Source organism: Bufo gargarizans, chromosome 4 (genome assembly GCF_014858855.1).
Source record: "Bufo gargarizans isolate SCDJY-AF-19 chromosome 4, ASM1485885v1, whole genome shotgun sequence".
In the NCBI taxonomy this organism is placed as follows: Eukaryota; Metazoa; Chordata; class Amphibia; order Anura; family Bufonidae; genus Bufo; species Bufo gargarizans.
The window spans coordinates 257,652,329-257,668,763 of NC_058083.1; the positions used below are offsets into that span (position 1 = coordinate 257,652,329).

The 16,435-nt window shown below is 42.8% G+C and overlaps 1 protein-coding gene across 1 annotated transcript in view; it reads right to left on the minus strand.

Annotated features, from left to right (window-relative positions):
- Positions 1-16,435, minus strand: part of ASCC3 (activating signal cointegrator 1 complex subunit 3) — a 670,136-nt gene that overhangs the window by 102,350 nt on the left and 551,351 nt on the right. The window contains exons 33-34 of the mRNA XM_044289192.1: positions 14,316-14,448; positions 9,179-9,304 (exon numbers count right to left, since the gene is read on the minus strand). Coding sequence (XP_044145127.1) covers positions 9,179-9,304; positions 14,316-14,448 — 259 coding nt within the window. The remainder of the gene's footprint in view (positions 1-9,178; positions 9,305-14,315; positions 14,449-16,435) is intronic.

The window sequence follows — 16,435 nt, forward strand, 5'->3', positions numbered from 1 at the left end:
GATCAAGACTTCATGGGGGCATGTAAGTTAAGCTATGGTCTTAGTTTAATTTTTTTTTTTAGGTGAAAGGTCCTCTTTAAATGGTTCCTGTCAAGATATTCAAATTTTTCATTGGATTTTCAAGCGTTCATTTGTCACACTATTTTATTTATTTTCAAACATAATTTTTTAATGTTTGATAATCAGTTTTTTCTTCAGTTAACAGGAGTTTCAATGGGCTCAAAATTCTCGCCCTCCTTGGCGAATATATTTATGGCCTGGTGTACAATCTGTACCTTTTTTCAGACAGGAATCATTATAGACAATCAATAAGATGGTATGGTCACTATATACACTCACCTAAAGAATTATTAGGAACACCATACTAATACGGTGTTGGACCCCCTTTCGCCTTCAGAACTGCCTTAATTCTACGTGGCATTGATTCAACAAGGTGCTGATAGCATTCTTTAGAAATGTTGGCCCATATTGATAGGATAGCATCTTGCAGTTGATGGAGATTTGAGGGATGCACATCCAGGGCACGAAGCTCCCGTTCCACCACATCCCTAAGATGCTCTATTGGGTTGAGATCTGGTGACTGTGGGGGCCATTTTAGTACAGTGAACTCATTGTCATGTTCAAGAAACCAATTTGAAATTATTCGAGCTTTGTGACATGGTGCATTATCCTGCTGGAAGTAGCCATCAGAGGATGGGTACATGGTGGTCATGAAGGGATAAACATGGTCAGAAACAATGCTCAGGTAGCCCGTGGCATTTAAACGATGGCTAATTGGCACTAAGGGGCCTAAAGTGTGCCCAGAAAACATCCCCCACACCATTACATCACCAGCCTGCACAGTGGTAACAAGGCATGATGGATACATGTTCTCATTCTGTTTACGCCAAATTCGGACTCTACCATTTGAATGTCGTTCAATGTCTGTTGTAGCCCATCCGCCTCAAGGTTGTGCGTGTTGTGGCTTCACAAATGCTTTGCTGCATACCTCTGTTGTAACGAGTGGTTATTTCAGTCAACGTTACTCTTCTATCAGCTTGAATCAGTCGGCCCATTCTCCTCTGACCTCTAGCATCAACAAGGCATTTTGGCCCACAGGACTGCCTAATACTGGATGTTTTTCCTTTTTCACACCATTCTTTGTAAACCCTAGAAATGGTTGTGCGTGAAAATCCCAGTAACTGAGCAGATTGTGAAATACTCAGACCGGCCCGTCTGGCACCAACAACCATGCCACGCTCAAAATTGCTTAAATCACCTTTCTTTCCCATTCTGACATTCAGTTTGGAGTTCAGGAGATTGTCTTGACCAGGACCACAACCCTACATGCATTGAAGCAACTGCCATGTGATTGGTTGACTAGATAATCGCATTAATGAGAAATAGAACAGGTGTTCCTAATAATTCTGTAGGTGAGTGTACAGAGCCTTGCAAAAAGTATTCACCCCCCCCCCCCCTGACTTTTTTTTGTATTTTGGTGCCTTACAACCTGGAATTACCATGGATTGTTTGAGGATTTGCATCATTTAATTTACAGAACATGCCCACAACTTTAAAGATGTTTTATTTATTTATTGTGAAGCAATGTGCATAACCATTCATCTCCCTAAAGCAATACTTTGTAGAGCTACCTTTTGCAGCAATCACAGCTCCAAGTCGCTTTGGATAAGTCTCTATGAGCTTGCCACATCTTACCACTGGGATTTTTGCCCCTTTCCTCCTTGCAAAACTGCTCCAGCTCCTTCAAGTTGGATGGTTTGTGCTTGTGAAAAGAAATCTAAGTCTGACCACATATTTTCTATTGGATTGAGATCTGGGCTTTGACTAGGCCATTCAAACACATTTACATGTTTCCCATTAAACCACTCAAGTGTTGCTTTAGCAGTGTGTTTGGGGTCATTGTCCTGCTGAAAGGTGAACCTCCGTCCTAGCCTCATATCACGCGCAGAGTGGTACAGGTTTTGCTCAAGAATATCCATGTATTTAGCACCATCCATCTTTGCCTCAACTCTGACCAGTTTCCCAGTCTCAGCTGCTGAAAAACATCCCCACAGCATTATGCTGCCACCACCATGTTTCACTGTGGGGATGTGATGTGTTTGCTTTGTGCTTTTTCTTTGATGGCCGAAAAGTTCAATTTTAGTCTCATCAGACCAGAGCACCTTCCTTCATACATTTTGGGAGTCTCCCACATGCCTTTTTGCAATCTCACAATGTGCCTTTTTGTTTTTAGCTGAAAGTAATGGTTTTCTTCTGGCCACTCTGCCATAAAGCCCAACTCTATGGAGCATACTGCTTATTGTCGTCCTATGTATAGATACTCCAGTCTCTGCTGTGGAACTCTGCAGCTCCTCCAGGGTTACCTTAGGACCCTGCGCTGCCTCTCTGATTAAGGCCCTCCTTGCCCGGTCCGTGAGTTTTGGTGAGTGGCGGTCTCTGGGCAGGTTTGCTGTTGTGCCATGTTCTTTCCATTTGGTTATGGTAGATTTGATGGTGCTCCTGGGGATAATCAAGGATTTGGATATTTTTTTTATAACCTAATCCTGACTTGCAATTCTTAACAACCCTATCCCTTACTTGTTTGGAGAGTTCCTTGGTCTTCATGGCAGTGTTTGGTTAGTGATGCCTCTAGCTTAGGTGTTACAGCCTCTGGGGCCTTTCAAAAAAGGTGTGTATATGCAATGACAGATCATGTGACACTGAGATTGCACACAGGTGGACATCATTTCACTAATTATGTGACTTCTGAAGGTAGTTGGTTGCACCGGAACTTTTTATGGGCTTCCTAACAAAGGGGGTGAATACATACGCACAGGCCAAATTTCTGTTTTATATTTCTAAACAATAGTTTTATTTATATATTTTTCTCATTTCACTTCACCAACTTAGACTATTTGTGTTCTGATCCATCACATTCAGATTAACAAAACATTGAACTTCAGGCTATAATGTAACAAAATACGGAAAAAAGTCAAGGGGGCTGAATACAAGGTACTGTAGATGATTTTATCTTTATATGGTCTGGTGATCCGATGACCATACCATGTTTTGATATATTCCTCAACAGTAAGAAATGTCATCTTCAATTCACTTTGCACCATGATGTGTCGACCATTATCTTTTTGGATCTTTGCCTTAAGGGAAGGGATCCTGCAACGTAAAAAATTTCCACTACTACTCACCGAAAAGATGCTGCAGGCAATACCATTCTATTAGCATCGTCATGTCACCCCCCTCATGTTAAACAAAATATTCCTCTGGGAGAATTTGTACGAGCTAGGCGTAACTTTAGAACGAGCCAGTCGTCTAGCACAGCTCAGGTTAAGAATAAATCTCACTACTCCAAAAAACAGCAACATGGGGTCTAGCAACACTGACATGCCAGTGTTTACCATTAGATATAGCTGTGAGGACCCCCAGATTTGCAAAATAATCAAGAAAAATCTTGCTTTATTACAACTTGATCCATATTGGTCATAAGTTACCTCTTGTGGGGTCAAATGTGTAGCAGTCGGGCTCCAACATTAGGACAGAAGCTTAGTCCCAGTTTATTCACTGAGAAAAAGGAAAAGCCACTTATGTAGTTGCAGCATCCAGATAGTTTTAAGTGCGGACATCGCATTTGTATATGCTGTCAGTACATGCAGGTCCAGGGCAGATACAGTCCATCGCTAATGGTCAGATCTTTCATAATAAACTAATAATTGTAATACCAATTATGTTGTGTATTGTATCTCCTGCCTATAACCTACAATATAAAGGTTGTACTACTAATCAGTTAAAAGTTCGAAGCACTTATCTGATATACCTCATCAGACTAGAAATCTTCCTGCGGCCAGTCTTCATTTCGCAAGAAGTACATGGGGTTAATACCTCTAACCTCCGGGTTCAGGGGGTGGAGCGTGTTTTTCTCCCTGCACGGAGGGTGATCGCAAACGCAAGCTTCTCAACAGGGAAGCCTTATTGGGTTTTTCAGATGAATACTCGTACACCACTGGGGTTAAACAAAAGACACAACCTGATTTTACATTATTACAGTACGTTCTTATCATTGTTAATTTTATTTTTTTTCTCTTTTGTAACACTGTGTGGTTTATTTGCATGTCATGTCAGGCTGCAGGTGTGTATGCCCCGCCCCAACCTTTTGGATTGGTGGCATGGGGATACATAGTTACCTGCAATCTGCAGTATTTTCTTCGCCATGATTAAAGGGGATGTCCTAGTTATGGAAAAAAATATATATAGCACTGTAAATCTGAAGGTTAGCAATATATAACCAAGCTAAGCAAGTTTTAGGCAAAAAAAATAAATTATATTTCCTAATTTCCCTTGTTCTCTTCTGGACCTTTGTTTACATGCAGTAAGAACAATCTCTGTCCCTCCCCCAACTCTGCAAAGCGAGTGAATAAGTCTGCCCTGAGTTTCAGGGCAGCTCTCCAAGCAGTTTCGTACATTGCACAGTGGCTGTGCTTGGTATTGCAGCTCAGCCCCCTTCACTCCAATGGGGCTGAGCTGCAACTAGGCCATGTGACCAATGTACAGTGACATCACAAGGCATAAAAAGAGGACGCCGGACTCCTTAAAGCTGACGCGTGGGACCCCCGCCGATCTGATATTGGATTAATTACCAGATAACCCCTTTAAGAGGGCATATTGGTATTGCTTGCACAATGTTGCAGAAACCAACATAAATACTGGCTGCAACTTTTGTACTTGGTCAGTGGGTCTAAAGATGTATATGTCTGATTGATGTGGTTCCCAAATTTATATCCAGAACAGGGGTCCCCTGAGTCTTGTCTCACCTGGTAAGGCGACCAATGACTGCAGCATCCAGGCGGAGATTAATGGAGTGGTGGCCACACATGCAAGAATGCTTAGCTGTTTTCCTGGCTCCCATAGCTGTGCACATGCTTGATGACCTTTCCATTTAGTCTCTGCCTGGATATAGCGGCCGGTGGTTGCCTCACCAGGCGGGTCCAGGGATTCCCATCCTCCACATAGGTGTGGGGTCCAGAGAATGTCTGTGTCTAGAAGGCAATAATGACATGACCTCTTGAAATACCATAAAAGTCTTAGATTGTAATACCCCATTGAATGGTAGACTACTATGCAATATTAGCATGTTTCCATGAGTTTGTATGGGATTCCTTCCAGTACTGCAGATTTTTTAGGCCCTCCACCTCCCATAAGAGAAGAGGAAATTCTGAGCCCCATTGATAATTACCGTATGCGTATATAGCTCCAAATACGTAGGTGATATTGGTAATATGGAGGGGAAAATATTGTAAATCATTTTCATATGTTGACAAACCTTACTGCTAAACATGCAGCCTAACACAGGAATAAAAATATATTTTTCAGAACACTTCAACTACTATGTGTTCAACTACTATTGTTCGCTAATGACCATACACCCCGCTATGCTGCTTACATTAACTCGCACAGCAGAAAGTTGTCAGCTCTACAAAGACGACATGACAAGTAAATGAACTATTCCTAAGAAGCCAATCATGTAGTGACTTAATGGAATCACTGTTATGGAGCTTTCCTCCTGTGCGCCTCATTAGTCGCCTATTCAGCAAGTGCTGCTCTGGCATTCCTATAGATGCCGCCACCTGCCAGCAGCCACACCCTCCAAATCAGATGCTCAATTACTCCCTTCAGAATCCATTTCACAGACAATAGTGTGCCGTGGTTCAACAGATTTGGAAAATAATCAACAAAGCCGGGAGAGCAAACAGGGATATGTCACTTAGAGATTCCCAACAATGTATCTTAAATCCCCTTATTAGAGGGAAAGCATAGCGAATGCTACACTTGTAACCCTTAGATGCCTGTCACGGTAAAATAAAATCAACGACATGTCCGTTTTTATATCAAGCAAAATCCTAATGTCAGCCGCTTTAAAGGCACGGCTATATGTCTCGCAGCAAGTCACAGAGACTATCTTAGAGCTGTGATTCGCAGGCGATACGCGTGTGACTAATATTAAAGCCTATGGAGTAAAGGATGTGCAACATACGATACAAAATCCAGCATGTCCGGATTTTTTGCGACTGTTGTGCACATTATGTCGCGTATCCTATTGCAACACTGTTGACAATCATTGCTCGAGCGAAACAATAACTGTACCCTAACATAGCAAACATACAAGCAGAATGATATGCTGGAACATTGCTTAGCCGGCTAATCAAGTGTGGTGATGGTAGAACTTTAAAGGGCGATGTGAATATGGGAACTGTACATTACATAATTAGGATTTCTTTTATAACATGCAGTTTTATGGATTTTATATTACATTGTTATTATATTAATTTTTTTGCAAAGAATGTCTGTTAAAGAGGATGTCTAGCTGTGACGCACCTCAGCCAATGACTAGGTGAGTGGTGTTTCCTGTGTGTCGAGACAGGACTAGGTAGGCATTGGGGGATTGGAGAGCTAAGTATAGCTTCTTTTTTTTTTTTTTAAACCTAATCTGAGCTGTTAACCAGTAATTTCCACCTCAGGAAAGACTCTTTAGGCTATTTATTTCTATGTTGTTTGCCTTATTATGGTCATCGGTTTGCTTTCATTTTGGTCTGTTTATTAGGTGTTAAAACCAATGACTGCAGTATGATCAGTTTTGTCAGCATTTTTTTTTTATCAGTTTGTTAGTTAGTCTCACAAGGAAGGATAAGAAAAATATGTAAATGCATTAGAGTATGTTAGAAATAGTTTTGTATAAAATTTGAGGCTTGCTGTAGTGTTGTGTGATGTCTAGAGGTGCTGTACTATAGCTCTGGAAATAATCATTTATCATTAAAGATAAGGTACTCATAAAATAACTAATGAAATAAAATAAAAAAATTAAAAAAAGCTGCAATAGGGTGTCCCCCCCCCCCAAAAAAAATTTGATTTTCATATAACTTACGCCCCGAGTCTCAGTGATGTAAAAGATATATATGCCAAATTTTAAGAAGATTGGATGATATTTAGAGGTTGCACACATTGATCACTTTTATTACTACTTTCACTCCTGTACCAAGGAGGTTGGTCTAAAAACAACTTCAGTTTCAGGATCCCAGAGGCTCTGCATCGAGCAAGGTGGATGGCAAAGGCAATATATGCACTTAAAATTGTCCTTTTCACTAAACAGTTGAATATTCCTCAAAGAGAATTGAAAGGAATGAAACAGGCTGCACATTTGGTCAGCCTCATATATGTTCGCTTTTTGCACGAGGCAATTATAAGTCGATGGGCTCCAAAGAATGATTTGGATATGCTACAGCTTCTGAGCACTTACCCAGATGCAGACGTAAAAAAGTGCTCTCACAGTTGCTAAGAGACACCTTTGGTATCTGTCAGAAACAAACGTAGTATTGGCTTTTTTGGACAAACGTATTACTCAGGCTGTTAAAGGGGTTGTCCGGGTTCAGAGCGGAACCCGGACATACCCTTATTTTCACCCCGGCAGCCCCCCTGAGCCTAGCATCGGAGCATCTCATGCTCCGATGCGCTCCAGTGCCCTGCGCTAGATCGCGCAGGGCACAGGCTCTTGTGTTTTCAATAACATACTGCCGGGCGGTAACTTCCGCCCAGCAGTGTGTTCGGTGACGTCACCGGCTCTGAGGGGCGGGCTTTAGCTCTGCCCTAGCCGTTTTACTGGCTAGGGCAGAGCCAAATCCCGCCCATCAGTGCCGGTGACGTCACCGGGGTTCCTGTCAGCCCCGTGGAGAGCCCGGTACGTCACCGGAACTCTGAAAAATGCCTTTGCCCTGCGCGATTTAGCGCAGGGCAAAGGAGAGCATCGGAGCATGAACTGCTCCGATGCTCATGTCAGGGGGGCTGCTGGGGTGAAAATGGAGGGCTGTCCAGGTTCAGCTCTGAACCTGGACAACCCCTTTAAGGAAAATATGACAAAAAATTTAGAAACCAAACCTGCAAAGAAAAAGTAAATGAAACGATTAGAGGGTAAAAACTTAGTTTTTGAAGGGATAGACCTGAGCCATTTTGTTACTAATAAAACAAAGATGTTCTTTGAATTGTTTGGGATCCACGACGTGACAGAATACTGCAGTGATTCTCTAAGAAGCCATATGAACGCTCTTAAGGTGGTCAATGATATCGAAGAAAGAGGAATCGCTCTAATAAAAAAGTTTCACGAATCAGTCAGGGACAAACAACAAAAAACATTCTTGTTGAGGGTAGTCGAGCATCACAGAAAAGTCGTCACCAAGCTAACAAAAGAAGGGATTGCATCGTTCAAAGTTGATTAAAATAACACGTTTTGCCTATCATACTACCTATTAATCTTCTTGTCTAGTTTTAATATTATTTTAAGTTTGTGATTTCTAGTTTTTTCCAATAAAAGTAATGAACGATGAAAAATCTTATTTTTTGCCTACTTTTACAAAACTGATCAAAGTGTGCAACCTCTAAATATATTTCAATCTTCTTAAAATTTGGCATATATATACACATCACTGAGACTCGGGGCATAAGCAAAGTCTGCAAAAATTTAACTTAGGCTACTTTCACACTAGCGTTCGGGTGTCCGCTTGTGAGCTCCGTTTGAAGGGGCTCACAAGCGGACCCGAACGCTTCCGTCCAGCCCCAATGCATTCTGAGTGGACGCGGATCCGCTCAGAATGCATCAGTCTGCCAGCGTTCAGCCTCCGCTCCGCAGGCGGACACCTGAACGCTGTATGCAACGTTCGGATGTCCGCCTGGCCGTGCGGAGGCGTGCGGATCCGTCCAGACTTACAATGTAAGTCAATAGGGACGGATCCGTTTGAAGATGACACACTATGGCTCAATCTTCAAACGGATCCGTCCCCCATTGACTTTACATTGAAAGTCTGGACGGATCCGTCTGAGGCTACTTTCACACTTAGAAACTTTTTAACAATATAATGCAGACTGATCCGTACTGAACGGAGCCACCGTCTGCATTATATGAGCAGATCCGTCTCAGGCGGATCCGCTCTGAACGCAAGTGTGAAAGTAGCCTTACTTCAAATTCTAGGTCACCTACCACATTTGAACTGTCAAACAATAAAAAATAAAGACAAAAAAAATTAAACAGGAAAAAATTGGCAATTAATTTTTCCTACCAAGGCAAAATCTACTGGCACAAACTGTTAAAATGAATCCCCGATCCCACCATTCAATAAGTGTAACTAACTAAAAAACATCTCACCTTGGATTCATCAAAAGACGGCGGAAGAAATAGGTCCACGTGATATAATCCATTGCATCCTGTTTTGACGTAATGGTTCCAGCTGCAATCTCTGCATTTAAATGGTCAGACAGGACCTCCAGCAAACTAAAAACAGAGACATAAATCATCATAAATGATAGGCAGATATCTGCTATAACACAAACCAATGCCGTCCAGGTGTCTTTTATACTGATAATAAGTTAAAACAGGTGCCATTAATACAGGTAACCAGTGGAGGACAGAGGAGCCTCTTAAAGAAGAAGTTACAGGTCTGTGAGAGCCAGAAATCTTGCTTGTTTGTAGGTGACCAAATACTTATTTTACCAAGGAATTTACCAATTCATTAATTAGAAATCCTACAATGTGATTTCCTGTATTCTCCCCCCCCCCCTCCAATTCTGTCTTTCAAAGTTGAAGTATACCTATGATGAAAATTACAGGCCTCTCTCATCTTTTTAAGTGGGAGAACTTGCACAATTGGTGGCTGACTAAATACTTTTTTGCCCCACTGTATATGAATTTCTGTTGACTGTTCTTTATGCGCAGCCAAATGATTAAACCAATCTGCACCAAATTTGGGATGTATAGGTAAATCAAGTGCTTAAAAAGTCTCAGCTCTCTAGGACATACCATTCTTGGGATTTTCACAAAAAAAATGCAAATATGGCACCATCTCATAGCCAATAAAAGCTTACGGCATATCCTGACACATGATCAAATGACCCTTATTGGCCAATAGAAGCTCACACATTCTTCCAGTCTTTGCCTCACTGACATACACACAATTTTACACTAGGTTTTCTTAGCAACTTACATTTTCTTCACTGTTTTAAGGCCAGAATGGATGTCAATATTAAGGAGTCAAAGCGCTATTTAGGGCACTAATAAGGTGGTGGGGCACTGTAGAGTTAACGGATAAGGGCCCATTCACACATCCGTAGTGTATTTCGGATCAGCAATACACCCGGCTGGCACCCCCCATAGAACTCCCCATTCTTGTCCGCAATTGCGGACAAGAATAGGAAATGTTCTATGTTTTTTGCGGAGCTGCGGCCCAAAAGTTCGGGGCAGAAGCCCGGGGCCGCGCTCCGGAAATGCGGATGCGGAGAGCACAGTGTGCTCTCCGCATCTCTTCCGGCCCCATAGAGAATGAATGGGTCAGCAGCCGTTCCCGATATTGCGGAACGGAAGAGGACCCATTTGCGGACGTGTGAATGGACCCTAAGGGGTGCTTTGCAGGTCACAGTTAAGGGGGCAGGGCATACATTTTGGGCAATCATATATAGAGTGGGCAAAATAAAATAAGTATTTGATACACTGGCGATTTTGCAAGTTCTCCCACCTACAAAGAATGGAGAGGTCTGTAATTTTTATCGTACGTACACTTCAACTGTGAGAGATAGAATCCAGAAAATCACATTGTATGAATTTTAAATAATTAATTTGCATTTTATTGCATGAAATAAGTATTTGATACAATAGGAAAACAGAAGTTAATATTTGGTACAGAAACATTTGTTTGCAATTACAGAGGTAAGACGTTTCCTGTAGTTTGAACACACTACAGCAGTCATGCTCAACCTGCGGCCCTCCAGCTGTTGCAAAACTACAACTCCCAGCATGCCTGAATAGCCTACAGCTATCAGCCTACAGCAGGGCATTGTGGGAGTTGTAGTTTTACAACAGCTGGAGGGCCGCAGGTTGAGCATGCCTGCACTACAGCATGGATTTTGGCCCACTCCACCCTACAGATCTTCTCCAGATCTTTCAGGTTTCGGGGCTGTAGCTGGGCAACATTGAGTTTTAGCTCCCCTCCAAAGATTTTCGATTGGGTTCAGGTCTGGAGACTGGCTAGCCCACTCCAAGAACTTGAAATGCTTCTTACAGAGCTACTTCTTATTTGCCCTGGCTGTCATGCTGCAAGACCCAGCCACAACCCATCTTCAATGATCATAATGAGGGAAGGAGGTTGTTGGACAATCAATCCCTTCAATACGGTGAAGTTGTCCTGTCCCCTTTTCAGAAAAGCACCCCTAAAGTATGATGTTTCCACCCCTATGCTTCAGAGTTGGAACAGTATGGAGCCCCAGACCGAGGAAGATTGACAGTCATCTTGTGTTTCTCCTATTTTCTAATAATTGTGGCAACAGTTGTTGCCTTCTCACCAAGCTGTTTGCCTATTGTCCAGTAGCCCATCTCAGCCTTGTGCAGGTCTACAATTTTGTCCCTGGTGTCCTTGGACAGCTCTTTGGTCTTGGACATGGTGGAGAGCTTGGTGTGTGATTTAGGCCTCATGCACATGACAATATTTTTTCACGGTCCGCAAAAACGGGGTCCGTAGGTCCGTGATCCGTGACCGTTTTTTCGTCCGTGGGTCTTCCTTGATTTTTGGAGGATCCACGGACATGAAAAAAAAGTCGTTTTGGTGTCCGCCTGGCCGTGCAGAGCCAAACGGATCCGTCCTGAATTACAATGCAAGTCAATGGGGACGGATCCGTTTGACGTTGACATAATATGGTGCCATTTCAAACGGATCCGTCCCCATTGACTTTCAATGTAAAGTCTGGAGTCCCTTTTATACCATCGGATCGGAGTTTTCTCCAATCTGATGGTATATTTTAACTTGAAGCGTCCCCATCACCATGGGAACGCCTCTATGTTAGAATATACTGTCGGATATGAGTTAGATCGTGAAAACTCATTTCCGACACTATATCCTAACACAGAGGCGTTCCCATGGTGATGGGGACGCTTCAGGTTAGAATATACTACAAACTGTGTACATGACTGCCCCCTGCTGCCTGGCAGCACCCGATCTCTTACAGGGGGCCGTGATCAGCACAATTAACCCCTCAGGTGACGCACCTGAAGGGGTTAATTGTACTATCATATCCCCCTGTAAGAAATTAGGGCTGCCTGGCAGCCCGGGGCAGACCCCCCCCCTCCCCAGTTTGAATATCATTGGTGGCCAGTGCGGCCCCCCCCTCCCTCCCTCTATTGTAATACTAGGTTGGTGGCACGGTATGCACCCCCCATCGGCCCCCCCCTTCCTTCCTCCCTCTATTGTAATAATTCGTTGGTGGCACAGTATGCGCCCCCCCCCCCCCCTTCCTCCCTCTATTATAATAATTTGTTGGTGGCACAGTGTGCGCCCCCCCCGGCCCCCCTTCCTCCCTCTATTGTAATAATTTGTTGGTGGCACAGTGTGCGCCCCCCCCTTCCTCCCTCTATTGTAATAATTCGTTGGTGGCACAGTGTGCACCCCCCATCAGCCCCCCTCCCTCTATAGCATTAACAACATTGGTGGCCAGTGTGCGGCCTCCCATCTCTCCCCCCCCCCCGATCATCGGTGGCAGCGGAGTTCCGATCGGAGTCCCAGTTTAATCGCTGGGGCTCCGATCGGTAACCATGGCAACCAGGACGCTACTGCAGCCCTGGTTGCCATGGTTACTTAGCAATAGTACAAGATTCATACTTACCTGCGAGCTGCGATGTCTGTGTCCGGCCGGGAGCTCCTCCTACTGGTAAGTGACAGTTCATTTAGCAATGCGCCGCACAGACCTGTCACTTACCAGTAGGTGGAGCTCCCGGCCGGTCACGAACATCGCAGCAGGTAAGTATGAATCTTCTACTATTGTACTATTGCTAAGTAACCATGGCAACCAGGACTGCAGTAGCGTCCTGGTTGCCATGGTTACCGATCGGAGCCCCAGCAAATTAAACTGGGACTCCGATCGGAACTGCGCTGACACCAATGATCGGGGGGATGGGGGGGGGGAGGCCGCACACTGCCACCAATGTTGTCAATGCTATAGAGGGAGGGGGGCCGATGGGGGGGCGCACACTGTGCCACCAACGAATTATTACAATAGAGGGAGGAAGGGGGGGGGCGCACACTGTGCCACCAATGAATTATTACAATAGAGGGAGGAGGGGAGGGGGGGGGGCGGGGCGCACTGTGCCACCAACGAATTATTACAATAGAGGGAGGGAGGGGGGGGGCCGCATTGGCCACCAATGATATTCAAACTGGGGAGGGGGAAGTCTGCCCCCTGCTGCCAGGCAGCAGGGGGCAGTCTTGTACACAGTTTGTAGTGTATTCTAACTAGAAGCGTCCCCATCACCATGGGAACGCCTCTGTGTTAGAATATACTGTCGGATATGAGTTTTCACGAAGTGAAAACTTAGATCTGAAAAAGCTTTTATGCAGACGGACTTTCGGATCCGTCTGTATGAAAGTAACCTATGGCCACGGATCACGTACACGGATGCCAATCTTGTGTGCATCCGTGTTCTTTCACGGACCCATTGACTTGAATGGGTCCGTGAACCGTTGTCCGTCAAAAAAATAGGACAGGTCCTATTTTTTTGACGGATAGGATACACGGATCACGGTCTCGGCTGCAAAACGGTGCATTTTCCGATTTTTCCACGGACTCATTGAAAGTCAATGGGTCCGCGAAAAAAAACTGAAAACGGCACAATGGCCACGGATGCACACAACGGTCGTGTGCATGAGGCCTAAGTGTGTGGACAGGAGTCTTTTATACAGGTAATGAGTTCAAAGAGGTGCAATTAATACAGGTAATAATTGCACAGTAGGAGGGCTTCTTAAAGAAAAACTAACAGGTCTTTGAGAACCAGAATTCTTGCTGGTTGGTAGGTGACCAAATACTTATTTTATGCAATAAAATGCTAATTAATTATTTAAAGATCATGCAATGTGATTTTCAGGATTTTTTTCTGCCTCTCACAGTTGAAGTGTACCTACGATAAAAATTACAGACCTGTCCATTCTTTATAGGTGGGAAAATTGTGAATATATAATATAATATATACACACACAGTATATCTCTCTCTCTCTCTCTCTCTCTCTCTCTCTATATATATATATATATAGAGAGAGAGAGAGATATTATATATATATATACACACACACACACACTAGTAGAATTACACAGTTTCACATGGGTAATCTTATGCATTGTGATAAATCTATAGAATGGCACACCTTATAAATCTCCAGTATGTGCTATATTAATATCATGAAAAAAATTATACAAATTAAATTAACTTTTCAGAAAAAAATAAGACTGTTGTATATGACTTTCTGTACCTAGATTCAACAGGGAACGGTTCATAAAGGAACTTCTTGTAGAAATCTTTCTTTAGGTCATGAACTAGGATCACAGCTTTGCCTTGGTCATCAAACTGAGGTCTTCCAGCTCGGCCCATCATCTGCAGTACATCTAATAACAAACCAATACACAATAAATGTGTCTTTTAATTAGATTACAGAAATACAAGAACTGTACGGCTAAATACATCAGCCAGTGAATTAAATCAATGTTACTCTTAGCTGTAATCTGTGGTAAATTGAAGCAATGTTAGCAATATGTAGTTAAGGGGGTTGTCCCACAAAAAGTATTTAACAGTTTTCAAACCAGCACCTGGATCTGGATACTTTCTAATTGTATATAATTAAAAATTTTGTATAGCCACCGAGTCACTAAAATGTATCTGTATAGCGCCACCTGCAGTTTTTTTTTAAACTTATTTCTTTGTCCGGCTAACTGAGAAGGCCGCACCTGCTCAGTTTCATCTTTCAACTGCCTCATGAGCGGTGATAGGGAAAGAAAAAACATGACAATCCCCTTGACCAGCTTGATATAAATCTAACGATAGTGAAGGAGATGCACAGGAATGCTGATCCTCCAAACAAGGGTGCTCACAGTCCCACAGTGTCACCCCACTGTTGAATAGAGTAAAAAATTATAGATAAAAAGACTGGGCACACCTAGGATATGAGGACAAATGCTTTAATTAGTAAATATTCTGATAAAACAAAGTTAAATAAAATACAATAAAATAAAGTTGAATTACAATAGGGTATGGACCACAGTCTAGATTAATTTAGGACATTCAACACCAATACTCTAAATTGTGAAAATAGCAGCAATATGCAAAACAAAGTGCATTAGTAACAGTGGAGGTGGTAGCGGTTAAAGATAGTCTATAGCTTCTGCAATAATAATATATCTACTTGAAGGAAAATAGATAGACTCTGTTACTTTGTAGCATACATAATGTTTGTGGATCCACCTGTGGAGAATAAGATAGTTTCTAGCCAGCACAGTCCTAAGTAAACCCTCGATGTATCCAAAGAGAGGGGGATTTAAAGTGCCGTCTGTAGAGTCCTTCAATATAGCATTTGTTGAATACTAATACACTGTGCACTTCGTAATCAGTAGATGTTTGTAAATGTGTCCTCGACACTAAGTGCACACCATATACCTAACCCGGCGGCGTCCCGCTAGCAATCAAGGTTTAGGTTAGAGTGGTGTGCCAACTTTGGCTGGATTACTGTACCGGGTTTATAAATGAGAACGGTCTTACCGGTCTGTTGGATCTCCGTTCTCGACTGCGGATGAGTTCTTCTGTCCAGGAGAAGCTTGCTCAGGTTAGTTTTTTCAGTTAGGGAGATATCGTCTTCACCGCGTTAGATGTTTGCTCCACGTGGGTTAGCTTGTGCCAGCGGTGACGCTTTACTCCCTTCACCTTACGAGCTAGAGCTTCTCACTGGTTTGTCGCAATGTCCTTAGGTAGGTCCGGAGATGTGGTGCACTCACATAGGTTCGGGGGTCTGACCAGACGCGTTTCGGGGTTGGGGTATCCCCTTCCTCAGTGGTAACCAGACCACCCGAACCAGCTCTCTTTTATATCTCAAAAGGTGTTGGTTGCAAGACCCGAAATGGATTCCGTTCCGGAAGTCAGCTGATTTTCTTTATCATGTGTAATTATTTGGGTTTTCATTTTATTTAGTCTGGCTATAGTTATCTACACAGGTCATTGCACTAATGTTTTCACTATGTCACTTATAATAGATTTATAATTGTCTTCTTACTGCAACAACCGCAATTGTGTATATTCTTGATATTTTTACGTTTCCATTGCGTTATAGTATGCCGCTTCACCTTCCACAATATATTAGGGTATAGTCTATATGGTGTAGTATATTATTTATCAGTCATGAGCTTTTGTTCACTGATACCAAAAATTGGCTAATGCACATAGTGTGGAAGTGAACATATAGGGATAGACAATGAATATAAATAGTGGAATAAAAAATGATAAATGTCTAAAAATAGTGACAGATAAAATATTAAAATATTAAAAATAACAATAGTGTTTCTAATATAGGTAATATCAATTAGAGATGTAGCCTAAAAATATTAA